The sequence below is a fragment of the Eleutherodactylus coqui genome, chromosome 1 (genome assembly GCF_035609145.1).
Source record: "Eleutherodactylus coqui strain aEleCoq1 chromosome 1, aEleCoq1.hap1, whole genome shotgun sequence".
In the NCBI taxonomy this organism is placed as follows: Eukaryota; Metazoa; Chordata; class Amphibia; order Anura; family Eleutherodactylidae; genus Eleutherodactylus; species Eleutherodactylus coqui.
Window position 1 is genome coordinate 2,435,244 of NC_089837.1, and position 26,486 is coordinate 2,461,729.

At 48.2% G+C, this 26,486-nt stretch overlaps 3 protein-coding genes and 1 long non-coding RNA gene across 5 annotated transcripts in view; 3 read left to right on the plus strand and 1 right to left on the minus strand.

The window, feature by feature from the left end:
• LOC136618030 (gastrula zinc finger protein XlCGF66.1-like) overlaps window positions 1-26,486 on the plus strand; it is a 461,032-nt gene that overhangs the window by 250,596 nt on the left and 183,950 nt on the right. The window lies entirely within an intron of this gene.
• Window positions 1,755-7,497, minus strand: LOC136617548 (zinc finger protein 84-like). Of its 2 annotated transcripts, XM_066594268.1 has the most exons (3): window positions 6,574-7,497; window positions 5,853-5,943; window positions 1,755-2,864 (listed from the first exon to the last, which is right to left on the minus strand). In XM_066594268.1, the coding sequence occupies exons 1-3, from the start codon at window positions 6,874-6,876 to the stop codon at window positions 1,777-1,779; spliced, it is 1,482 nt and encodes a 493-aa protein (XP_066450365.1). In that variant the 5' UTR covers window positions 6,877-7,497; the 3' UTR covers window positions 1,755-1,776. The 2 variants fall into 2 exon arrangements, with proteins under 2 accessions (XP_066450365.1, XP_066450366.1); XM_066594269.1 differs by lacking the exon at window positions 5,853-5,943 and having other exon boundaries at window positions 6,574-7,496.
• On the plus strand, window positions 11,568-20,129 carry LOC136618111 (uncharacterized). The gene is made up of 3 exons (XR_010790984.1): window positions 11,568-11,625; window positions 19,784-19,921; window positions 19,993-20,129. It is a non-coding gene; the product is annotated as an uncharacterized lncRNA (long non-coding RNA).
• LOC136617800 (zinc finger protein 585B-like) lies at window positions 20,176-24,439 on the plus strand. Its single transcript, XM_066594284.1, has 4 exons — window positions 20,176-20,283; window positions 20,646-20,737; window positions 22,252-22,342; window positions 23,052-24,439. Exons 1-4 carry the CDS (start codon window positions 20,211-20,213, stop codon window positions 23,999-24,001), a joined length of 1,206 nt encoding a protein of 401 aa, XP_066450381.1. The 5' UTR covers window positions 20,176-20,210; the 3' UTR covers window positions 24,002-24,439.

Genomic DNA, 26,486 nt, shown 5'->3' on the forward strand with positions numbered 1-26,486 from the left:
CCAGAAGTGGACCCAGTATTCCAGATGAGGTCTGACTAAGGAAGAGTAGAGGGGATAATGACCTCCTGTGATCTAGACTCTGTGCTTCTCCTAATACATCTCAGAACTGGACCCAGTACTCCAGATGAGGTCTGACTAAGAGTAGAGGGGGATAATGACCTCACGTGATCTAGACTCTATGCTTCTCCTAATACATCCCAGAACTGGACCCAGTATTCCAGATGAGGTCTGACTAAGGGTGCGTTCACACAAGCGCATAAACGGTGCGTTTTTGCGCCCAATCGTATAAACGTGACCATCTGAGGCGTTGGTTTCCAATGTATTCGTTCACATGGGCGATTTTATGGCGCGTAAAAACGGCAACCCGAAAAAAAAAACGGAACATATGCGACCGAAATACGCGCCAACGCATATTCGATGGCCGAAAAGATAGTTTGCAAAGTAGGAACAAACGATAATACGCTTTCTAGCTCTGGTCGTGATCGGTGAAAAACGTTCTTTCCGGCGATTAAACGCTGCGCACGTGCGAACGTAAATACGCCTACGCTCGTGTGAATGCACCCTAAGGAAGAGTAGAGGGGATAATGACCTCCTGTGATCTAGACTCTATGCTTCTCTTAAAGGGGTTGTCCCGCGGCAGCAAGTGGGGTTATACACTTCTGTATGGCCATATTAATGCACTTTGTAATGTACATCGTGCATTAAATATGAGCCATACAGAAGTTATACACTTACCCACTCCGTTGCTGGCGTCCCCGTCGCCATGGCGCCGACTAAAGCTGCTTCTTTAATCGCACGAACAGTCGCGCTTGCGCCCTGAAGGATTCCTCTTCTGTGTACCTCCGGGCTCACGAGCTGCGTCCTGGCTTCTCCCTCTTCTCAGTGTCATCGTAGCTCCGCCTCCATCACGTGGTGCCGATCAGCCAATTAGGTGGCTGTAATCGGCAGTGGAATGCAAGACAGGAGATAATCCACGGTGCACCATGGGAGAAAACCGCGGTGCACCTTGGGAAAGGACCGGCGGCCATCTTTAAAAGAAGAAAAGAAGAAGCTGCCCGAACGGGGATGCAGGTAAGCGATTTAAAAAAAAAAAATAACAAAGGGATTGTTTTTAACGGGGCACAATGAGGGGGTATGTAGAAAAAAAAAATTTAATTTCGCCGCGCGACAACCCCTTTAATACATCCCAGAATTGTGTTTGCCATTTTGGCTGCTGCATCACATTGTTGACTCACGTTCAGTCTGTGATCTATTAGTATACCCAAGTCTTTTTCACATGTGCTGCTGCTTAGCCCAATTCCTCCCATTCTGTATGTGGCTTTTTTCATTCTTCTTGCCCAGATGTAGGACTTTGCATTTCTCCTTGTTAGATACCATTCTGTTAGTCGCCGCCCACTGTGCAAGCTTTTCTAGATCTTTTTGAATCCTCTCCCTCTCTTCCCTAGTGTTAGCTATCCCTCCTAGCTTTGTGTCGTCGGCACATTTGATCAGTTTCCCACAATTCCCTCCTCCAGATCATTTATGACAATGTTGGCCAACACTGGGCCTAGGACAGAGCCTTGTGGTCCCCACTTGATACATTCTTCCACTTGGATGTGCAGCCATTTATGACCACTCTTTGAGTACGATCCCTCAGCCAGTTGTGAATCCACCTAACAGTTGCCTTGTCAATCCCAGATTTGGTCATTTTCTCAATAAGTATGGTATGAGATACTTTGTCAGATGCTTTACTAAAGCCAAGATATATTATATAATGTATGTTAAGACCTGTTTTATTTACAAAAGTTCTGCACATAAATACGACCTCTCCCCTGTGTGAGTTTTCTGATGATCTGTAAGTTTGTCTTTAGTAATAAATCCTCTCCCACAGTCTAGGCATGTGTATGGTCTCTCTCCTGTGTGACTTCTCTGATGTTTATTAAGATTAGATTTATTTGTAAAACATTTTTCACATTCTAAACAAGTAAACGGTCTCTCTCCTGTGTGAATTATGTGATGTGTAACAAGATTTGATTTATCTGAAAAACATTTCCCACATTGTGAACATGAATACGGCTTCTCTCCTGTGTGACTTCTCTCATGTTTAACAAGATATGATTTTTCTGTAAAACCTTTCCCACATACTGAACATGAATATGGCTTCTCTCCTGTGTGAATTCTCTGATGTTTAACAAGATCTGATTTATTTGTAAAACCTTTCCCACATTCTGAACATGAATACGGCTTCTGTCCTGTGTGAATTCTCTGATGTATAACAAGATTCCCTTTACTTCTAAAGAATCTCCCACATTCTGAACATGAAAATGACTTCTCTCCTGTGTGAATTGTCCTGTGTGCAGCAAGATTTGATTTACGTACAAAACATTTCCCACATTCTGAACATGAATACGGTTTCTCTCTTGTGTGACGTCTCACATGTCTAGCAAGATTTAATTTACGTGCAAAACATTTCCCACATTCTGAACATGAATACGGCTTCTCTCCTGTGTGAATTCCCTCGTGTTTATCAAGTTTTGATTTATGTGTAAAACCTTCCCCACATTGTGGACATGAATACAGCTTCTCTCTTTTGTGAATTTGTATGTGTAGATTAAGGTTTGACCTACGTGTTAACTGTTTTCCACATTCACCACATTGATATCTTTTCTCTCCAGTCTGACCGGCACTTGTGGTAACCATCTGTGATTGGTCAAAAGGTTCCTCGTGATTAAGGGGAGTATATGATGGATCTGTACTGTGAAGTCCTGGAGGTACATTAGAGGGTTTGAGGTTTTCTCCTGAAGAGCGCGGCACGATATCTTCATCTTCTACTTTATAATTTACCGATAACATGAAGTTTCCCTCAGAGGTCTCACTGGGATTTCCTGAAGGGATTTAAAGTGGATTTCAGGATTTTTTTTCATATAATTTACAAATTTAGTACATTCCTATTAGGCTAGAAACACACATGATCCCATTAACTAATTATTTGAATGCCACAGTGAAAACTGAACACGTCTAATAAAATCATCATGACATCATTCCCTCTTGCTGTTGTGCGACCCCGATGCCCACAGAACCATGAAGCTAATCACCTGTAGCATGACATGTCTGGTATCCACTTGTAGGTAACTACATGACACATGGCGGCCATAGCTCCCCTACTGTAGGGCCTCCAGGGGAATATGGCCAAATACTACATTGGGTTTTCATCCTGCACATACACTCAGCCCTCCCATCAGTGATGTCTAATGGAAAGGCGGCACAGGGGTGACTCAAAGATGCTCTAGAACTAAGGGGAATCCCCTCCCCAAATGGTCGGAGCCAGGAGGGGCATCTAATGCCAGCTTGTCCCCCCCATCCAGGCACCAGATGATTGGAAGCGCCTTCATAGACTGGGATTTCCTATTATTTTCGATATTTCTGTATTTGTAGCCCCTCCCCTTCTGTAAATATCTCCGTCGGTATATTTGTATCTAAGCTCTGCGGACCGTTCTTAGAATAAAGCTTTATTAGTCGTCCTTGGGTGCTTTAAGCGATGCATAACCCCGAAGTGTGTTAGTCATGTCGGCTGGTGGAGACAGAGGTGGCTGACCTACCTGTCAGAAACGGTCAGTGGTGGCAAAGAGGGGCGGGGGGCGTGCAGAACATGGGGGGTCTGGAGGTAAGTCGACCCTCCGGACGGTCCCTGGGTGCCATACATCACAGGTAGGTGACTGTCGGACCCACAAACCCCGTCATCTGTGACAACCCCAACTCCATAAAAGATGTACCTACCCCGAATAGTGCAGGTAAGTACTACCGGCTGCTCCACAAACACAAGGAGCCCTCGGAGATATAAAAGTCTCGGGCTCAGAACCCTGGAAAGCAGGTTGTGTTTGAAAAAAGGTATTTATACTAAGAGGCCAAACAAAACGTTATAAACCTGTTATCACCGTAATCACAGCGACCGCAGAATAAAGAGCAGCGCACTTTACTGCACCATAGGGATCACAGAAACAACGGCGCTCCGAGGAGGGACTGAATGTTATAAGGGCTTCACAACACTTCTAATGGCTGCACAACCGCTTTGTTCTTCCTGGTTACTGCTGACCAGGTCATGTGACTGCAGCAGCCAATCACTGGCTAGAAGAAGTCCCTGCTGTGGCCGGTGACCAGGTCATGTGACTGCAGCAGCCAATCACTGGCTAGAAGTCCCTGCTGTGGTCAGCGATTGCTGCAGCAGTCACAGGACCTGGAAGAACAAATGCAACGGACAGGTAGAGGGGGGATTACAAGATAAATGAAATGATAAAAAATATAAAATATAAGGACGTCCAGTCCGGAGATGCTTATGGAAGTATATATGTATATCACGTCGTGACGCCACCGTTCCCACACCGGTATTCTATGCGACGGAGTAATAAACACTGGATGAGTGTATGGTACTTCGGGAAAACTTTACATACAGGTAATTACAGGTAGATTCACGGGAGCAGTTACAGGCAGAAGCTCAGAGGGTGGGAGGTAAATATACACATGAGCGATACAGCCCTATAGTCCTGGACATTATATTTATATCTATCAATCTATCAAGACGAAAGCCCTCACTGACTGACTGACTGACTCGCCACTAATTATCAAACTTCCCAATGTCGTAGAAACTTGAAATTTGGCGCAAGCATAGACTATCTCCAAAAAAGGAAAAGCTAATGGGTCCCAACTCAATTATTCAATTCTAGCGCAAAAGAATTAGTGTCCAAATTTTACGTGTGGAATCTAATTTTCTCACTTCTTGGTGTCATAGAAACGTGAAATTTGGCACGAGCATTGATTATGTCATAAATAGGAAAAGCTAATGGGTCCCAACTCGATTATTCAATTCTAAGCGCAAAAGAATTAGTGTCCAAATTTTACGTACGTAATCTAATTCTCTCACTTCCTGATGTCATTTTATATAAAGGAAACGTCGCATGGTTACCTCCCGTGGTGTTTCCTGGGTAACGCAGAGAACTATGCAAAATGGTGAACATATGTTTTTCCGGTATCTCTAAAGTAACCACGACTTCATAAGATTTTCCGTGTGAACACCAGATTAACACCAGTACCAAATTAACTCGGGCGAAGCCGGGTAGATCAGCTAACGCTAACACACACGCTAACTAACACGCTAACACACACGCTAACACACACACACGTTAACACACACACACACGCTAACACACACACACACGCTAACACACACACACGCTAACACACACACGCTAACACACACACACTTAGCCTAGAAGCACTCTGCATGTTACTCCACGTGGGAGTAAAAGCCTCGTACCTCTATGTGGTGATCCTATTGGCGAACGGCCACAGAGGAAAAATAACTGCTGTGATGTGAACAGGTACCTGGTTGGTGTAGGATATTGGGGGTATTGGGGGTTGTGCGCTCGCTCTTTCTCTGGACTGGACTACAGGTAGTCGTTCTTCTTCCTCCATCTTCACCAACATGGAAGCTGATGGTGCTCCCATGCAGCTCTGTGTTAGCACTACAGTTGGAGACCAGATGGAACGCTCTTCCATACAGATTTTAGACTAGACTCCCTTCTCACTCTCAGACACTCAGTTGTACCACATGACACAGTAAGATAGATACAATCAGCAGCAGAGCTGACAGGCAATGATATATGGGAGTTAACCCTTCAGACGCTGCAGCTGTGCAACACACAAACAGAAGATTGACATGACACTTTTGTGCAGTGCATCTACATGAGCCAACACATGTATGACACTTATGGAGGGGAGCGGGATGACAGTCTGGGACATTAGACAAGGCGCTTGTGAAGCAATTAGAAGTGACAGGAAAAGCCTTTTAATAAACCCCCCAGCTCATCATCACCTACCTGTGGGAACGTCCTCCTCCACCTCACTCTTCCACGGGTGATCGCCCCTCATCCTCTCTTCTTCTACCTCCACTTTAATATCATCTTCACCCTGATGTGTCATATGGGATAATTCAGTACAATATGGCGGAGAGGTGGGAAATCAAACCGACCGCCGAAATGTATGTCTGCAGGAGGAGAGAGCTCCACCCCCTATATAGAGCTCCACCCCCTATATAGAGCAGGACCAGAGCTCCACCCCCTATATAGAGCAGAAGGAAAGCGCTCTACCCCCTATATAGAGCTCCACCCCCTATATAGAGCAGGACCAGAGCTCCACCCCCTATATAGAGCAGGACCAGAGCTCCACCCCCTATATAGAGCAGGACCAGAGCTCCACCCCCTATATAGAGCAGGGGCAAAAAGCTTCACTCCCTATATATAGGAGGGGCAAAAAGCTTAACCCCTATTTAGAGGACAAGCAAAAAGCTCCACCACCTATATAAATGAGGGGCAGTAAGTTCAATCCCCATATAGAGCAGGACCAGAGCTCCACCCCCTATATGGAGGGAAAAGCTCCACCCCATAAATAGAGAACAGAGCTCCATCCCCTATCTACAGAAGAAGCAGAGAGCTCCACCACCTATATAGAGCAGAACCAGAGAGCTCCACCGCCTATACAGAGCAGAACCAGAGAGCTCCACCCAATTGTAGATGTAATACAGGGCTCAGCGCCATTTACCTGCAGCTTCTCTGGGGCATCTTCCTCTGGGCGGTCCGGAGTATGTGGAAGACAGGGACATCTCTCTGGGAGGTTTCTCTTCCCGACTGCATCTGTGGAGACACACAGTGATGGGAGAACGTAGGTGACCTCATAGCTGCTGCCTCTTACCTGCTGACCTCGCCTCCAGCATGGCGGCCGCGTACACATCCCTCTACATACTCCCACTCCTCTTACCTGGTGACCAGGCCTCCAGCATGGCGGCCGTGTACACATCCCTCTACATCCCCCACTCCTCTTTCCTGGTGATCCCGCCTCCAGCATGGCGGCCCTGTACACATCACTCTACATACTCCCACTCCTCTTACCTGGTGACCCCACCTCCAGCATGGCGGCCCTGTACACATCACTCTACATACTCCCACTCCTCTTACCTGGTGACCCCGCCTCCAGCATGGCGGTCGTGTACACATCCCGCCGGCCCTCTACATCCTCCCACTCCTCTTACCTGGTGACCCCGCCTCCAGCATGGCGGCCCCGTACACATACCTCTACATCCTCCCACTCCTCTTACCTAGTGGCCCCGCCTCCAGCATGGCGGCCCCGTACACATCCCGCCGGCCCTCTACATACTCCCACTCCTCTTACCTGGTGGCCCCGCCTCCAGCATGGCGGCCCCGTACACATCCCTCTACATCCTCCCACTCCTCTTACCTGGTGGCCACGCCTCCAGCATGGCGGCCCCGTACACATCCCGCCGGCCCTCTACATCCTCCCACTCCTCTTACCTGGTGACCCCGCCTCCAGCATGGCGGCCGCGTACACATCCCGCCGGCCCTCTACATCCTCCCACTCCTCTTACCTGGTGACCCCGCCTCCAGCATGGTGGCCCCGTACACATCCCTCTACATCCTTCCACTCCTCTTACCTGGTGACCCCGCCTCCAGCATGGCGGCCGCATACACATCCCGCCGGCCCTCTACATCCTCCCACTCCTCTTACCTGGTGACCCCACCTCCAGCATGGCGGTCCCGTACACATCCCTCTACATCCCCCCACTCCTCTTACCTGGTGACCCCGCCTCCAGCATGGCGGCCGCGTACACATCCCGCCGGACCTCTACATACTCCCACTCCTCTTACCTGGTGGCCCCGCCTCCAGCATGGCGGCCCCGTACACATCCCGCCGGCCCTCTACATCCTCCCACCCCTCTTACCTGGTGGCCCCACCTCCAGCATGGCGGCCGCGTACACATCCCGCCGGCCCTCTACATCCTCCCACTCCTCTTACCTGGTGACCCCGCCTCCAGCATGGCGGCCCCGTACACATCCCGCCGGCCCTCTACATCCCCCCACTCCTCTTACCTGGTGACCCCGCCTCCAGCATGGCGGCCCCGTACACATCCCTCTACATACTCCCACCCCTCTTACCTGGTGACCCCGGCTCCAGCATGGCGGCCCCGTACACATCCCGCCGGCCCTCTACATACTCGTACTCCTCTTACCTGGTGACCCCGCCACCAGCATGGCGGCCGCGTACACATCCCTCTACATACTCCCACTCCTCTTACCTGGTGGCCCCGCCTCCAGCATGGCGGCCCCGTACACATCCCGCCGGCCCTCTACATACTCCCACCCCTCTTACCTGGTGACCCCGCCTCCAGCATGGTGGCCGCGTACACATCCCGCCGGCCCTCTACATACTCCCACTCCTCTTACCTGGTGACCCCGCGCCTCCAGCATGGCGGCCCCGTACACATCCCTCTACATACTCCCACCCCTCTTACCTGGTGACCCCGCCTCCAGCATGGCGGCCGCGTACACATCCCGCCGGCCCTCTACATCCTCCCACTCCTCTTACCTGGTGACCCCGCCTCCAGCATGGCGGCCCCGTACACATCCCTCTACATCCTCCCACTCCTCTTACCTGGTGACCCCGCCTCCAGCATGGCGGCCCCGTACACATCCCTCTACATCCTCCCACTCCTCTTACCTGGTGACCCCGCCTCCAGCATGGCGGCCCCGTACACATCCCTCTACATACTCCCACTCCTCTTACCTGGCGACCCCGCCTCCAGCATGGCGGCCCCGTACACATCCCGCCGGCCCTCTACATACTCCCACTCCTCTTACCTGGTGACCCCGCCTCCAGCATGGCGGCTCCGTACACATCCCGCCGGCCCTCTACATACTCCCACTCCTCTTACCTGGTGACCCCGCCTCCAGCATGGCGGCCCCGTACACATCCCGCCGGCCCTCTACATACTCCCACTCCTCTTACCTGGTGGCCCCGCCTCCAGCATGGCGGCCCCGTACACATCCCGCCGGCCCTCTACATACTCCCACTCCTCTTACCTGGTGACCCCGCCTCCAGCATGGCGGCCGCGTACACATCCCGGCGGCCCTCTACATACTCCCACTCCTCTTACCTGGCGACCCCGCCTCCAGCATGGCGGCCCCGTACACATCCCGCCGGCCCTCTACATCCTCCCACTCCTCTTACCTGGTGACCCCGCCTCCAGCATGGCGGCCCCGTACACATCCCTCTACATCCTCCCACCCCTCTTACCTGCTGGCCCCGCCTCCAGCATGGCGGCCGCGTACACATCCCGCCGGCCCTCTACATACTCCCACTCCTCTTACCTGGTGACCCCGCCTCCAGCATGGCGGCCCCGTACACATCCCGCCGGCCCTCTACATACCCCCACTCCTCTTACCTGGTGACCCCGCCTCCAGCATGGCGGCCGCGTACACATCCCTCTACATACTCCCACCCCTCTTACCTGGTGACCCCGCCTCCAGCATGGCGGCCCCGTACACATCCCTCTACATCCTCCCACTCCTCTTACCTGGTGACCCCGCCTCCAGCATGGCGGCCCCGTACACATCCCGCCAGCCCTCTACATACTCCTACTCCTCTTACCTGGTGGCCCCGCCTCCAGCATGGCGGCCCCGTACACATCCCTCTACATCCCCCCACTCCTCTTACCTGGTGACCCCGCCTCCAGCATGGCGGCCCCGTACACATCCCGCCGGCCCTCTACATCCTCCCACTCCTCTTACCTGGTGACCCCGCCTCCAGCATGGCGGCCGCGTACACATCCCGCCGGCCCTCTACATCCTCCCACTCCTCTTACCTGGTGACCCCGCCTCCAGCATGGCGGCCCCGTACACATCCCTCTACATACTCCCACTCCTCTTACCTGGTGACCCCGCCTCCAGCATGGCGGCCCCGTACACATCCCGCCGGCCCTCTACATCCTCCCACTCCTCTTACCTGGTGGCCCCGCCTCCAGCATGGCGGCCCCGTACACATCCCTCTACATCCTCCCACTCCTCTTACCTGGTGACCCCGCCTCCAGCATGGCGGCCCCGTACACATCCCGCCGGCCCTCTACATACTCCCACTCCTCTTACCTGGTGACCCCGCCTCCAGCATGGCGGCCCCGTACACATCCCGCCGGCCCTCTACATACTCCCACTCCTCTTACCTGGTGACCCCGCCTCCAGCATGGCGGCCCCGTACACATCCCGCCGGCCCTCTACATACTCCCACTCCTCCATGGAGAAATAGACGGCCACATCCTGACACCTTATAGGAACCTGACAACACAATATCCAGTCATCAGCCAGAGCCCCCCGCTAGAATGTCCCCCCACATTCCCCGCAGTCACCTCTCCTGTCAGCAGCTCCGTCATCTTGTTGGTGAGTTCTAGAAGCTTCTGGATCAGGGAGTGAGGATGGATGATGGGAGTCGCTGTCTTCTTCACTGCTGTGTACTCCTGTGGATGGAGGGAGACGCTCAGGGATGGCACAAATACAAGACAGATGGGAGGAATGGAGGGAAGTTCACCTCTCCGGTCAGCAGGTAGATGATCTCCCAGGTGACGGCTAATATCCTTCCGCTCATCTCCGTGCCGTCCATCGGGGCCTGAGGAGAGAGAGGTCACATGGTACCGGCTGATAACAGAGAGCGCAACCCCTGTACTGCTGTATATATATATCCTCTGATACCGGCTGATAACAGAGAGCACAACCCCTGTACTGCTGTATATATATCCTCTGATACCGGCTGATAACAGAGAGCGCAACCCCTGTACTGCTGTATATATATATCCTCTGATACCGGCTGATAACAGAGAGCGCAACCCAGATGTGTATATATATCCTCTGATACCGGCTGATAACAGAGAGCGTAACCCCTGTACTGCTGTGTATATATATATATATATATATATATATATATATATATATATATATCCTCTGATACCGGCTGATAACAGAGAGCGCAATCCATGTACTGCTGTATATATATATCCTCTGATACCGGCTGATAACAGAGAGCGCAATCCCTGTACTGCTGTATATATATATATATCCTTTTATACCGGCTGATAACAGAGAGCGCAATCCCTGTACTGCTGTATATATATATCCTCTGATACCGGCTGATAACAGAGAGCGCAACCCCTGTACTGCTGTATATATATATATCCTCTTATACCGGCTGATAACAGAGAGCGCAACCCCTGTACTGCTGTGTATATATATCCTCTGATACCGGCTGATAACAGAGAGCGCAATCCCTGTACTGCTGTATATATATATCCTCTGATACCGGCTGATAACAGAGAGCGCAACTCCTGTACTACTGTGTATATATATATATAATATAATGTCCTCTGATACCGGCTGATAACAGAGAGCGCAACGCCTGTACAGCTGTATATATAAATATCCTCTGATACCGGCTGATAACAGAGAGCGCACCCCGATATCACCTTACCGTACTGCTGTATATATATATCCACTGATACCGGCTGATAACAGAGAGAACAGCACACCAGGACCTGCTCTGTATACACTGCAGCAGCTGAAGGACCTGTGATGATGTCACCGTCATGTGACCAGAGGGCCAGGCACAGAAGTGGATGCAAATATATACTGACAGATGTGATCATGTGACATGAAGGGGCGGGGCTTACTATGCAGAGCAATAAATAGAGGAAGTGATGAAAAGATTTAGTCCTCAATAGTTTCATCAGAGCGGACGGAGGGCGGCTCCAGCAGAGCAGTAAGCTGAGGGCGGGGGTATATACCTCTATGTGTATATACTGTGGGGAACCTACCTCACCTCTATGTGTATATACTGAGGAGAATCTACCTCCCCTCTATGTGTATATACAGAGGAGAATCTACCTCCACCTGTGTATATACTGAGGAGAATCTACCTCTCCTCTATGTGTATATACTGAGGAGAATCTACCTCCCCTCTATGTGTGTATACTGAGGAGAATCTACCTCCCCTCTGTGTATATATACTGAGGAGAATCTACCTCCCCTCTATGTGTATATACTGAGGAGAATCTACCTCCCCTCTGTGTATATATACTGAGGAGAATCTACCTCAGCTCTATGTGTATATACTGAGGAGAATCTACCTCCCCTCTATGTGTATATACTGAGGAGAATCTACCTCCCCTCTATGTGTATATACTGAGGAGAATCTACCTCCCCACTATGTGTATATACTGTGGAGAAGCTACCTCCCATCTATGTGTATATACTGAGGAGAAGCTACCTCCCATCTATGTGTATATACTGAGGAGAATCTACCTCCCCTCTATGTGTATATACTGAGGAGAATCTACCTCCCCTCTATGTGTATATACTGAGGAGAATCTACCTCCCCTCTATGTGTATATACTGAGGAGAATCTACCTCACCTCTATGTGTATATACTGAGGAGAGTCTACCTCCCATCTATGTGTATATACTGAGGAGAAGCTACCTCCCATCTATGTGTATATACTGAGGAGAATCTACCTCCCCTCTATGTGTATATACTGAGGAGAATCTACCTCCCCTCTATGTGTATATACTGAGGAGAATCTACCTCACCTCTGTGTTTATACTGAGGAGAATATAACTCACCTCTATGTGTCTATACTGAGGAGAATCTACCTCACCTCTATGTGTCTATACTGAGGAGAATCTACCTCCCCTCTATGTGTATATACTGAGAAGAATCTACCTCACCTCTATGTGTCTATACTGAGGAGAACCTACCTCACCTCTATATGTCTATACTGAGGAGAACCTACCTCACCTCTATGTGTATATACTGAGGAGAATCTACCTCCCCCTGTGTGTATAAACTGAGGAGAATCTACCTCCCCCTGTGTGTATATACTGAGGAGAATCTACCTCATCTCTGTGTCTATACTGAGGAGAATCTACCTCCCCTCTATGTGTATATACTGAGGAGAATCTACCTCCCCTCTATGTGTATATACTGAGGAGAATCTACCTCCCCTCTATGTGTATATACTGAGGAGAATCTACCTCCCCTCTATGTGTATATACTGAGGAGAATCTACCTCCCCTCTATGTGTATATACTGAGGAGAATCTACCTCCCCTCTTTGTGTATATACTGAGGAGAATCTACCTCCCCTCTATGTGTATATACTGAGGAGAATCTACCTCCCCTCTATGTGTATATACTGAGGAGAATCTGCCTCACCTCTGTGTATATACTGAGGAGAATCTGCCTCACCTCTGTGTATATACTGAGGAGAATGTGCCTCACCTCTATGTGTATATAATGAGGAGAATGTGCCTCACCTCTATGTGTATATACTGAGGAGAATCTGCCTCCCCTCTATGTGTATATACTGAGGAGAATCTGCCTTACCTCTATGTGTATATACTGAGGACAATCTGCCTTACCTCTATGTGTATATACTGAGGAGAATCTACCTCACCTCTATGTGTATATACTGAGGAGAATCTACCTCACCTCTATGTGTATATACTGAGGAGAATCTACCTCCCCCTGTGTATATATACTGAGGAGAATCTACCTCCCCTCTGAGTGTATATACTGAGGTGACTCTACCTCAGCTCTATGTGTATATACTGAGGAGAATGTACCTCCCCTCTATGTGTATATACTGAGGAGAATGTACCTCCCCTCTATGTGTATATACTGAGGAGAATGTACCTCCCCTCTATGTGTATATACTGAGGAGAATGTACCTCCCCTCTATGTGTATATACTGAGGAGAATGTACCTCCCCTCTATGTGTATATACTGAAGAGAATGTACCTCCCCTCTATGTGTATATACTGAGGAGAATCTACCTTCCCTCTATGTGTATATACTGAGGAGAATCTACCTCCCCTCTATGTGTATATGCTGAGGAGAATCTACCTCCCCTCTATGTGTATATGCTGAGGAGAATCTACCTCCCCTCTGTGTGTATATGCTGAGGAGAATCTACCTCCCCTCTGTGTGTATATGCTGAGGAGAATCTACCTCCCCTCTGTGTGTATATGCTGAGGAGAATCTACCTCCCCTCTATGTGTATATGCTGATGAGAATCTTCCTGCCCTCTATGTGTATATGCTGAGGAGAATCTACCTGCCCTCTATGTGTATATGCTGAGGAGAATCTACCTGCCCTCTATGTGTATATGCTGAGGAGAATCTACCTGCCCTCTATGTGTATATGCTGAGGAGAATCTACCTGCCCTCTATGTGTATATGCTGAGGAGAATCTACTTGCCCTCTATGTGTATATGCTGAGGAGAATCTACCTGCCCTCTATGTGTATATGCTGAGGAGAATCTACCTGCCCTCTATGTGTATATGCTGAGGAGAATCTACCTGCCCTCTATGTGTATATGCTGAGGAGAATCTACTGCCCTCTATGTGTATATGCTGAGAAGAATCTACCTCCCCTCTATGTGTATATGCTGAGGAGAATCTACGTTCCCCCTATGTGTTTATATTGAGGAGAATCTACTGAAAAGGATCTACTTCGGAAATGCTACCTGCACCACAAGCCACACTAGAAAGGCAGCAGGATATTAAGGAGGTAAACAAGTGGCTCCGGCGTTGGTGTAAGAAGGAGGGATTTGGGTTTATGGAGAACTTTGCTGACTTTGCTGTCAGCTAGAGGCTCTACCGTAGGGACAGGCTGCATCTTAATGGGGAGGGGGCAGCTGTCCTGGGGAGCAGATGACTAGAAGGCTGGAGGAGTGCTTAAACTAGGGACTGGGTGGGGGGGGGGGGGCGGCAAAAAGAGAAATAAGGGGGTAGTCAGCGTAGCTAGAGACCTGGGTCTAAGCAATGGGAATAGGGATCGAGCAGCAGGTGGGGTTTGTATAGTTAGAACTGTATAAATTGTATGACCACAAATGCATGAAGTATGATCGGTAAAGTGGGTGAGCTTGAAGCAAGAATGGCCGATGAAAATTATGATATAGTCGGAATAACGGAAACATGGCTGGATGAAAAGTGCGATTGGGCGGCGAATTTACAGGGTTACAACCTCTTCAGAAGAGACCGTGGGGAACAGAAAGGGGGAGGGGTATGTCTGTATGGTAAATCATACTTAATGCCGAGGCTACGGGAAGATATAGGGGCAGGAGAGGAACGGGTGGAATCTATGTGAGTAGAAATACAGGGAGAAAAAAAATAACAAAATCCTGATAAGGGTTTTCTATAGACCACCAAAAGCAACAGAAGAAACTGAAGACTTACTACTAAGGCAGATAGAAGAGGTGTCAAACCGCAACAAAGTAATTATCATGGGGGACTTTAATTATCCGGATATAACATGGGAAAATGAAACCTGCAAATCTCACAGGGATGATAAGTTCTTGAGAACAATTAAAGATAACTACCCTATCCAACTTGTGCAGGAACTAACTAGAGGGAGGGCCACTCTGGACTTAGTACTAACTAACAAACCAGACCGAATAATGGGGGTGCAGGTTGACGGGCACTTGGGGAACAGTGACCACAATATAATTAACTTCCAGTTGAACAAGATGGACATTGTATTCATTCAACCTTACATACTATGTTAAAATCACAGAGGTGAGGAAAAAGAAAAAACCAACACATTCACTGAAAAAGCCAAAAATACAATACCTGAAGGTCTGCAAAGCGGACACGGTCGCCGTAGGCACGATTGCCATAAGGCAGGCACAATCGCCAGCGGCATAATCACCGTAGGGCAGGCGCAATGGCCTTAAGCCCTAAAGATATGCAGTCAGCCAGACAATAATGTGGAGGAGCAGCTTGTTCCTGGCAGGCTAATATGCAGTCACCCACTCAACCCAGCCCAGATTGGGGAGGAGTGACTGCATATACTAATAGCCTGCACATGTGAACGATACCAAAGATGTCAGCCATAGATGGGTGGTGACCCACCATACAGGATATCAACCCTGGCTGATATAACAGCGGGTTGCCCTGTATCTCTAAAGTGGGCCACACTGGCTGACATCTTGGGCTTCCCCACCAACTAGCCTGCTAGGAACAAGCTGCTCCTCCACATTCTTGTCTGGCTGACTGCATATCTTTAGGGCTTAAGGCCATTGCGCCTGCCCTACGGCGATTGTGCCGGTGGCGATTGTGCCTGCCTTATGGCGATCGTGCCTATGGTGACCGTGTCTGCTTTGCAGACCTTCAGGTATTGTATTTTTGGCTTTTTCTGTGAATAATGTCTTTGTTTTTTCCCTCACCTCTGTGATTTTATGTAATTTATTGTGAGTTAGCGTTGGTACTGACGGAAGCGGTGTGACCTCGACGCGGTCTGTCAGCCTATGCGTTTTGGCCAAAATGCAGTACCAACACCCGCATTTTATTAGTATGCATTAGTACTTTTGTATGTAGTTTGCTAGTTGGTGGGGGAGCCCAAGATGTCAGCCAGTGTGGCCCACCTTGGAGATACAGGGCAACCCGCTGTCATATCAGCCAGGGTTGATATCCTGTATGGTGGGTCACCACCCATCTATGGCTGACATTTTTGGTATCGTTCACATGTGCAGGCTATTAGTATATGCAGTCACTCCTCCCCAATCTGGGCTGGGTTGAGTGGGTGACTGCATATTAGCCTGCCAGGAACAAGCTGCTCCTCCACATTATTGTCTGGCTGACTGCATATCTTTAGGGCTTAAGGCCATTGCGCCTGCCCTACGGCGATTGTGCCGGTGGCGATTGTGCCTGCCTTATGGTGATCGTGCCTATGGCGACCGTGTCTGCTTTGCAGACCTTCAGGTATTGTATTTTTGGCTTCTTCAGTGAATGTGTTTACATACTATGTAACTGTCAATCAATAAGAAGCCTTATCAGGGAGCGACAAATAAACTAAACTTTTTAGTAAAGCAAAATTTGATCAGCTGAGAACTACTATCGGTAACACTAATTGGGACAACATCCTCAAAAATATCAGTACAGAGGACAAATGGGAGGAGTTTAAAAACATCCTAAACACCTCGTGTGAGCAGTTCATACCCTTCAAAAATAAAAGAACCACGAGTTGAAGGAAACCAATGTGGCTCGACAAGACTGTAAGGGGGCAATAAACGAAAAAAAGAAAGCGTTCAAACTACTAAAGCAAGAAGGCAGCGAAGAAGTGCTGGGAAAAAAACAAAATATGTAAAGATAAGATCAAAATTGCTAAGGAGGAGGCAGAAAGACTGGTCGCCAAAGAGAGCAAAAACAACCCGAAACTATTTTTAAACTATATTAACCACAAAAGGAATTGCACTGAGAGTACTGGCCCTTTAACAAATAATGCAGGAGAAATCATAGAAGACGATGGAGGGGAAGGCAAACCTATTAAATAGTTTCTTTTCAAGCATATGCACGAACAAAAAGGAAATGCCACATGAGATGTAGGGGAATAAAATGAACCCCTCACAAAATATCTCATGCCTAACGCAGGAGGAGGTGCGGAACAGGTTAAAGAAGAATAAAATTGATAAATCGCCAGGCCCAGATGGAATATAACCAAGGGTACCAAGAGAACTAAGTGATGTGATAGCTAGGCCGCTATATCTAATATTTATGGATACTAGCAAGACCGGTGTAGTACCATTGGATTGGCACATTGCCAACGTCATTCCAATTTACAAAAAGGGGTCCAAAAGTGAGCCTGGTAACTACAGGCTGGTAAGTCTCACTTCAGTAACTGGAAAAATATTCAAGGGGTTTCTGAGAGATGCCATCGAAGAATACCTGAAGGAAAACAACGGCAAAGTGTCAGAAAAACTCTGTGCTCAAATGCAGTGACGCGTTTCGGTGCATAACACAGCACCTTTCTTAAGCCGTGCATAAGAGTGCTGAGAAAAGTGCTGTGTTATGCACCGAAACGCGTCGCCGCAATAAAATCTTCCTTCCATTGTACACCCTGGAGTTCGTGTGCTTTAACATCTGTGGATGACACTCAGAGAAGGGGCTTTTGTATCTCATATCCCCCTCCTTTTCAAGTAAGTATCGATTGGCTATTTCTGGTGTGCAATTCACACACTTTCTTTAGATTTTTTGTTTTTCTCTCCATGTGAGCGCAGATGTTTTCTGACACTTTGCCATTCTTTATCTGGGGGAGTACTGATCTTCTCTGAAGCTCTCCTTCTTTCATCAAGAGGATTGGAGTGAAGGTGAAGAACAAATAGGGATATTTTTACATTTATCCTCATCAATTGACATTCCTGTTTGGCATCTATCCCCTGAGGCGCTCTCTACATTTTTCTGTGTTTTCTTCAAGGAAAACAACGGAATAACTCCTCACCAGCGCGGGTTCATTAGGGGTCAATCATGTCAGACCAATCTGATCAGCTTCTACGATGAAGTAAGCTCTAGGCTGGACCTGGGAGAGTCTATTGATCTCGTATATCTGGACTTCTCTAAAGCATCTGACACCGTGCTGCATAATAGGCTGATATATAAAATGAGAAGCTCAGATTGGGCGAAAACGTGTGTAAGTGGGTAAAGAACTGGCTCAGAGATAGAAAGCAGAGGGCGGTAATAAATGGTTCGTACTCTGATTGGGCCACCGTCGCTAGTGGGGGCCACAGGGTTCAGTATTGGGCCCCATTCTGTTCAATATATTTATTAATGACCTGATAGAGTTGCTGCACAGTAAAATATCAATATCTGCAGATGATACAAAATTATACAATAAAACCAATACAACGGAGGACAATGTGCGGCTACAAACGGACAGAGATAAGCCGGGGGCTTGGGGGGGGGGGGGGGGGGCAAATGAAGGTCAATATAGATAAATTTAAGGTTCTGCACATGGGCAGGAGAAACGGATGTCACCAATATACACTAAATGGGGTACCACTAGGGAAAAGACCTGGGGGTACTAGTGGACTGTAGACTAAACTGGAGCAACCAATGCCAGTCAGCTGCTGCAAAAGCTAATAAAGTCTTGGGGTGCATTAAAAGAGGTATAGGGGCGAGAACATTATCCTCCCATTATATAAGGCACTTGTCAGGCCCCACGTGGAATACTGTGTACAGTTCTGGTCACCGGGGCTCAGGAAAGATGTTACAGTGCTGGAGGGGTACAAAGAAGGGCGACTAAACTAATACATGGAATGACGGAACTGGGATACCCAGAGAGGCACCAAAACTGGGATTATTCACCCCGGAAAAAAGACGGCTAAGGGGCGACCAAATAACTCTGTATAAATACATGAGGGGACGATACAAGGATCTCTGCCATGATCTGTTTATACCCAGGACTGCGACGGTAACAAGAGGGCATCCGCTACGTCTAGAAGAAAGCAGGTTTCATCGCCAACACAAAGGGGTTCTTTACTGTAAGAGCAGTGAGACTGTGGAACTCTCTGTTTGAAGGTTTGGTGATGGCAAAATCCTCAGAGGAGTTTAAAAGGGGACTTTAAACTTAGTTTGATTCTTAATCCGGGTATACAGGCAGGTAGGAACTATTAGGGTTGGCCCAGGGAACAGTCTGATTGCCATTAGGGAGTCGGGAAGGAGTTTTCCCCCAAATGGGCTAATTGGCTCCTGCTCTTGGGGTTTTTTGCCTTCCTCTGGATCAACAACACAGGAGGATAAACAGGCTGGACTAGATGGACATTGTCTTCATTCAGCCTTACATACTATGTTACCTCGCCTTTTGTTTGTGTGTGTGTGTTTGTGTATATACTGAGGAGAATCTACCTCTCATCTGTGTGTGTATATAGTGAGGGGAATCTATATCCACTCTGTGTGTGTGTGTGTGTGTGTGTGTGTGTACACTTACTGAGGATAATCTACCCCCCGTGTGTTTGTACATATACTGAGGAGAATCCACCTCCCCTCTGTATGTGTGTGTTTTCTATGTGAACAACAGAGGAGACATATATAATATTATAATCAGTACAGTAATGTCGCAACAGTGTTTGTTCTCGCTTTTATCAGCCAGTATCCCAGGATATACAGCAGGGTGCTGCAGACATGTGACCTCTCTGTCTTCTCCCACCAAGGATGGATGGCATGGAGATGAGTGGAAGGATATTAGACGTCACCTGGGAGATCATCTACCTGCTGACCGGAGAGGTGAACTTCCCTCCATTCCTCCCATCTGTCTTGTATTTGTGCCATCCCTGAGCGTCTCCCTCCATCCACAGGAGTACACAGCAGTGAAGAAGACAGCGACTCCCATCATCCATCCTCACTCCCTGATCCAGAAGCTTCTAGAACTCACCAACAAGATGACGGAGCTGCTGACAGGAGAGGTGACTGCGGGGAATGTGGGGGGACATTCTAGCGGGGAGCTCTGGCTGATGACTGGATATTGTGTTGTCAGGTTCCTGTAAGGTGTCAGGATGTGGCCGTCTATTTCTCCATGGAGGAGTGGGAGTATGTAGAGGGCCGGCGGGATGTGTACGGGGCCGCCATGCTGGAGGCGGGGTCACCAGGTAAGAGGAGTGGGGGGATGTAGAGGGCCGGCGGGATGTGTACGGGGCCGCCATGCTGGAGGCGGGGTCACCAAGTAAGAGGAGTGGGAGGATGTAGAGGGCCGGCGGGATGTGTACGCGGCCGCCATGCTGGAGGCGGGGTCACCAGGTAAGAGGGGTGGGAGTATGTAGAGGGATGTGTACGGGGCCGCCATGCTGGAGGCGGGGTCACCAGGTAAGAGGAGTGGGAGTATGTAGAGGGATGTGTACGCGGCCGCCATGCTGGTGGCGGGGCCACTAGGTAAGAGGCGGGAGGTATGAGGTCGTGTACTTTCTCCCATCATTGGATGTATAATATATTCCATCACTGTGTGTCTGCACAGATGGAGCTTGGAGGAGAAACCCCCCAGAGAGATGTCCCCGTCCTCCGTATTCCCAGGACTGTCCAGAGGAAGATATCATGGAGAACCAGCAGGTAGATGGTGCTGAGCCCTCTAGTACATCTATATAGAGGGTGGAGCTCACTGGTCCTGCTGTATATAGAGGGTGGAGCTCACTGGTCCTGCTGTATATAGGAGGCGGAGCTCACTGGTCCTGCTGTATATAGGAGGCGGAACTCACTGGTCCTGTAGGAGGCGGAGCTCACTGGTCCTGCTGTATATAGCAGGCGGAGCTCACTGGTCCTGCAGTATATAGGAGGCGGAGCTCACTGGTCCTGCAGTATATAGGAGGCGGAGCTCACTGGTCCTGCAGTATATAGGAGGCGGAGCTCACTGGTCCTGCTGTATATAGGAGGCGGAGCTCACTGGTCCTGCTGTATATAGGAGGCAGAGCTCACTGGTCCTGCTGTGTATAGGGGGCAAAGCTCTCTGGTCCTGCTGTATATAGGGGGCAGAGCTCACTGGTCCTGCTGTATATAGGGGGCAGAGCTCACTGGTCCTGCTGTATATAGGGGGCAGAGCTCACTGGTCCTGCTGTATATAGGGGGCAGAGCTCACTGGTCCTGCTGTATATAGGGGGCAGAGCTCACTGGTCCTGCTGTATATAGGGGGCAGAGCTCACTGGTCCTGCTGTATATAGGGGGCAGAGCTCACTGGTCCTGCTGTATATAGGGGGCAGAGCTCACTGGTCCTGCTGTATATAGGGGGCAGAGCTCACTGGTCCTGCTGTATATAGGGGGCAGAGCTCACTGGTCCTGCTGTATATAGGGGGCAGAGCTCACTGGTCCTGCTGCATATAGGGGGCAGAGCTCACTAGTCCTGCTGCGTATAGGCGCGGAGGTCACTTGTCCTGCTGCATATAGGGGGCGGAGATCATTTGTCCTGTATATAGGGGGTGGAGCTCTCTGGTCCTGCTCTATATAGGGGGTGGAGCTCTCTGGTCCTGCTCTATATAGGGGCTGGAGCTCTCTGGTTCTGCTCTATAGAGGGGGTGGAGCTCTTTCCCCCTGCAGACATAGATTTCGGCGGTCGGTTAGGTTTCCCGCTGCTCCGAAATATTGTACTGAATCTTAATATATAAAGACGAAAGCCCTCACTGAATCACCAACTCGCTGACTGACTGATTCACTGACTCACTAACTCACTGACTGACTGACTCGCACTAATTCTCCAACTTCCTGGTGTCGTAGAAACATGAAATTTGGCACAAGCATAGATTATCTCCAAATAGGAAAAGCTAATGGGTCCCAACTCGATTATTCAATTCTAAGCGCAAAAGAATTAGCGTCCAAATTTAATGTACGGAATCTAATTCTCTCACTTCCCGATGTCATTTTATATAAAGGAAACGTCGCATGGTTACCTCCACGTGGTGTTTCCCGGGTCATGCAAATAACCATGCAAAATGGTGAACCTATTTTTTTCCCGGTATCTCTAAAGTAACCACGACTTCATAAGATTTTCCGTGTGAACACCAGATTAACACCAGTACCAAATTAACTTGGGCGAAGCCGGGTATATCAGCTAGTTATTCTATATGACACATCAGGGTGAAGATGATATTAAAGTGAAGATAGAAGAAGAGAGGATGAGGGGCGATCACCCGTGGAAGAGTGAGGTGCAGGAGGACGTTCCTGCAGGTAGGTGATGATGAGTTGGGGGGTCCTTAAGGTTTGGTTGCTCCTTAGCGCTCTAGTAACTCCTTAGGCGGTGATACACTGTGTTGTGTTCAGGAAGGGCCGGGAATATATAGAAATCCTCCCCGGCTCTTCTATGGGTCTGGTCTTGTATTGGGCTTGGTCTCTGTACTTGTTATATGCCACTGTCTTTTGTCTTCTGTCCCGACACTCTAAATGCCCGGATGCTGGTTTCTACTAACAGCTAAAGGTCTAACATTGAGTGCTGAGCCTCCGCTGTCTATGTTGATAGCAGCAAGGGAAGGGTTAACAGGCTGCCCTGCTTCACACTCTGATGAGAATGTGGAGGATGAACCCATGCAGGGCAGACTAAGCAGTCTTCTCTGTGTTGCCATGGTAAGCCATTGGCACTCGGCAGTTGTGCCCTGGTGTGGCTATTGCTGCGTGGGCTTGGAGGTATTCCCCTCTGGATAGCTCTTGATGCTGCATCATCCACTATGTGTGACTGCTTGATGTATTTTTACGTTCTGCGGTCAGGAAGTGGTTACACTGTTTTGTAGTTACCAGCTCTGATAGTAACAGGACACATAAAGGAAGGACTCCCAGCAGGATCCACCTCTTGATGCAGTCTGAATAGACAAAGCTACTACATGTGTGTTTCCATCCTAATACGAATGTGGTAAATTTGTGATGTGAGTTTTATTCCTCACAGACAATCCCGGTGAGACCTCTGAGGGAAACTTCATGTTATCGGTACGTTATAAGGTAGAAGATGAAGATATCGCGCAGCACTCCTCAGGAGAAAACCTCATTCCCCTTAATGTACCTCCAGGACTTCACAGTACAGATCCATCATATAATCCCCCTAATTATGAGGAACCTTCTCCTGACCAATCACAGATGGTTACCACAAGTGTGGGTCAGGATGAGGGGAAAAGGTTCCAATGTGGTGAATGTGGAAAACAGTCTACAAAGAACTCAGGTATTCTTAAAGAAAGAATAATTCACACAGGAGCAAAACGATTTACATGTTCTGAATGTGGGAGATGCTTTAGAAGTAAAGCAAGCCTTATTATACATGAGAGAATTCACACAGGGGAGAAGCCATATTCATGTCCAGAATGTGGAAGATGTTTTGCAAGTAAATCACTACTTACTGCGCACAAGAGAGTTCACACAGGAGAGAAGCCATATTCATGTTCAGACTGCAAGAGATGTTTTAGAAGTAAAGCCACCCTTATTATACATGAGAGAATTCACACAGGAGAAAAACCTTTTTCTTGTTCAGAATGTGGGAAATGCTTTACAAATCAATCAGATCTTGTTAAACATAAGAGAATTCACACAGGAGAGAAGCCGTATTCATGTTCAGAATGTGGGAAATGTTTTATAACTAAAGGCAAACTTATAGATCATCACAAAACTCACATGAAAAGTAAAATGCCAATTTGCACGAAAACTTACACAGGAGAGGAGACGTATACGTGTGCAGAATGTGGGACACCTTATGTAAACAAAGCAGGTTTTAATCTACATCAGAAAAAACACAGAGAAGAGAAACAGAAACTCGCACAGGAGAGAAGTCACATTCATGCTCAGAATGTGGGAATTGTGTTTCAAGTAAATCAGATCTTGTCAGACATGAGAGAAACCACACAGTAGGGAGGCTGTATACATGTTCAGAGTGGGGAAAATGATCGTTTACATCACTCAGGGCTTGTCCTACATCAGAGACGTCATGCGAGAGATACTGTTTTGATCTTCTTTATGTGGAAAATGTTTTATAATGGAATCAAATTTTGAAACTCATGAGAGAAGAAACCAGATTATGATCAATAACAATATAATGCATCCGTTATCCAGAGACCTTATCCATCCAATAAGAGATTACTGATGGCTGGAATCAGCCTGGTATTTTGCAGATCCAAAACTATGTAGCTGAGGTGACTTGTAAGCGGTATCTATGTATGAAAAGTATTGTGGATAGAAGGAAGAAGAGAAGATCCGGGTTTACTTCCAGAGCAGCAACACTGAATTGTCTCCATGAGCCTTACTTATTACTGTAATGATCACTGAATAAACCCTACTTGTGAAATATAACTCTTCTCTCTGACTTCAAATATATCAAAAACACTACAAACAACCCCCTCTCCAACCAATCCAAGTGTGAGGGTATATGTATATATCGCCATATGTTTTTTATGCTTTTATACCTATATGCAAGTTCTATTCAATTCTAAAATGAGAAAAACTTAATCTGTCGCCTTACATCAGATATTCCAAAGGCCTTGCAAGGCGAAGACAAAATGTATCTTGAACACCGCAAGGAAGAACCGGATACGAAGGCCGTGTGCTTGGCTCTTTTCCCAGAAGTGCCGTATCTAGATAACGACTGTTTAACTACGTATATAACTATCACTGCCTCAGGCGGAAATGCGGACTTCACATATATGGTTATGCAGGGAATTTGAGCCAATGAGACCATTACCCATTCCTAGTGATGTGACCAAAGGGTATAAGACCCCATGTAATCTGTAATAAAGTGCGCAGCTATGTCCCCGTGTGAGGAACTATATCAGACCTCCGTGTGTGGTGTCTCTTCTTTACCGCCGGCAGCGGGGCATTGGGGTGGGCCTGATTGGTGCTGTACTGGAAATTTCCCTGATGTAACTCATGTCTCTGTTATTGGTGCTAACATCTTACAGGCCTTATATCAGGGAAATTCTGCGTACAGCACCAATCAGGCCCACCCTAATGCCCTGCTTCCGGCGGTAAAGAGGAGACACCACACACGGAGGTCTGGTATAGTTCCTCACACGGGGACATAACTGCGCACTTTATTACAGATTACATGGGCTCTTATACCCTTTGGTCACATCACTAGGAATGGGTAATGGTCTCATTGGCTCAAATCCACCGCATAACCATATATATGAAGTCCGCATTTCCGCCTGAGACAGTGATAATCATATAGGTAGTTGAACAGTCGCTTTCCCAGATACGGCGCTTCTGGGAAAACAGCCAATCATGCGGCCTTCGTATCCGGTTCCTCCTTGCGGTGTTTAAGATACATTTTGTCTTCGCCTTGCAAGGCCTTTGGAATATCTGATGTAAGGCGACAGATTAAACGTTTTTCTCATTTTAGCATTGAATAGAACTTGCATATAGGTATAAAAGCATAAAAAACTGCCAATTAAGGACAGCCAATTAAGAATGATGCAGCGGTGCAGAGTCTCACGGAGGCCCTACTTCTACCTGACAAAATGGAAAGCTCACACCAATTCCTACACCGGAGAAACAAGAGGCAACGCCATCACAGACCACACAGCAAAGGCAGCGGCCCTGAAGCCGTGGAAGAAAAGAAGAATTTAACAATAACTTTGGACTTTGATAAAAACTTTGGACTTTGATATGCTAAGGACTTTACAGTTACAAGCCAGCAAGGAAGAAAAAGACAAATGGACTAAATATGGGAGCAGCAGAAACAGGACGGCGTATGGCGAACAGTCAACAGAGCTTACCTACCACGGTCCCTGTGCCCCATGATGGCCCAGCTGATGCACGGAAAGACACACCTATCAGAGCAGCAAGGATGTCGACGCTTGAACGAGGACGGGTGGCTCCTGGGTTTTCTGTAGCTGCTGCATCATTTGTCCAATTTTGCATGATCTTTGCCGTAAAGCAACAGGGCAGAAGTAAAATTTGCCACATCACACTTGCCGGGGCCACTCTACCCATTTCAGGGATTGCAAATTGGCTACACTCAGCACCCACTTGTTGGGAAGTATGAATATGTGCTTGTTGTTGTTGATTTCTTTCCAGGTTGAAGAGACCTACCCTGTTACCAAAGTAAATAAGCAGGTAACCGCACAGAAGCTCATGAATGAGGTAATCTGCAGAGATGGGGCACTGGAAGTGATTGAGTCAAACAAAGGTACACACTTCACAGGTGAAATAATACAACACATCATGTCTGCTCTGGGTATATCCAAGGCTTTTCACACACCCTACCGTCCGCGGAGTAGTGGGAAAGTAGATACAAAAGGAAATTAAAAAAAAAAATGGGTAAATTTTGAATTGAGTGTCTCCCATTAGTTTTTCTTTTTCTCCGGAGGGTACATGCCACAGTAGTTGAGTTTGGGGAATG

Excerpts from the sequence above, each read along its gene's own strand:
- LOC136617800 (XM_066594284.1), top strand. The coding sequence starts at position 20,211 with ATGGAGGAGTGGGAGTATGTAGAGGGCCGGCGGGATGTGTACGGGGCC. Across the intron at positions 20,284-20,645 it reads GCTGGAGGCGGGGTCACCAG|ATGGAGCTTGGAGGAGAAAC; the intron begins GTAAGAGGAGTG and ends GTGTCTGCACAG. Across the intron at positions 22,343-23,051 it reads GCAGGAGGACGTTCCTGCAG|ACAATCCCGGTGAGACCTCT; the intron begins GTAGGTGATGAT and ends TATTCCTCACAG.
- LOC136617548 (XM_066594268.1), bottom strand. The coding sequence starts at position 6,876 with ATGCTGGAGGCGGGATCACCAGGAAAGAGGAGTGGGGGATGTAGAGGG. Across the intron at positions 5,944-6,573 it reads ATGCCCCAGAGAAGCTGCAG|GGTGAAGATGATATTAAAGT; the intron begins GTAAATGGCGCT and ends ATGACACATCAG. Across the intron at positions 2,865-5,852 it reads GGAGGAGGACGTTCCCACAG|GAAATCCCAGTGAGACCTCT; the intron begins GTAGGTGATGAT and ends AAATCCCTTCAG.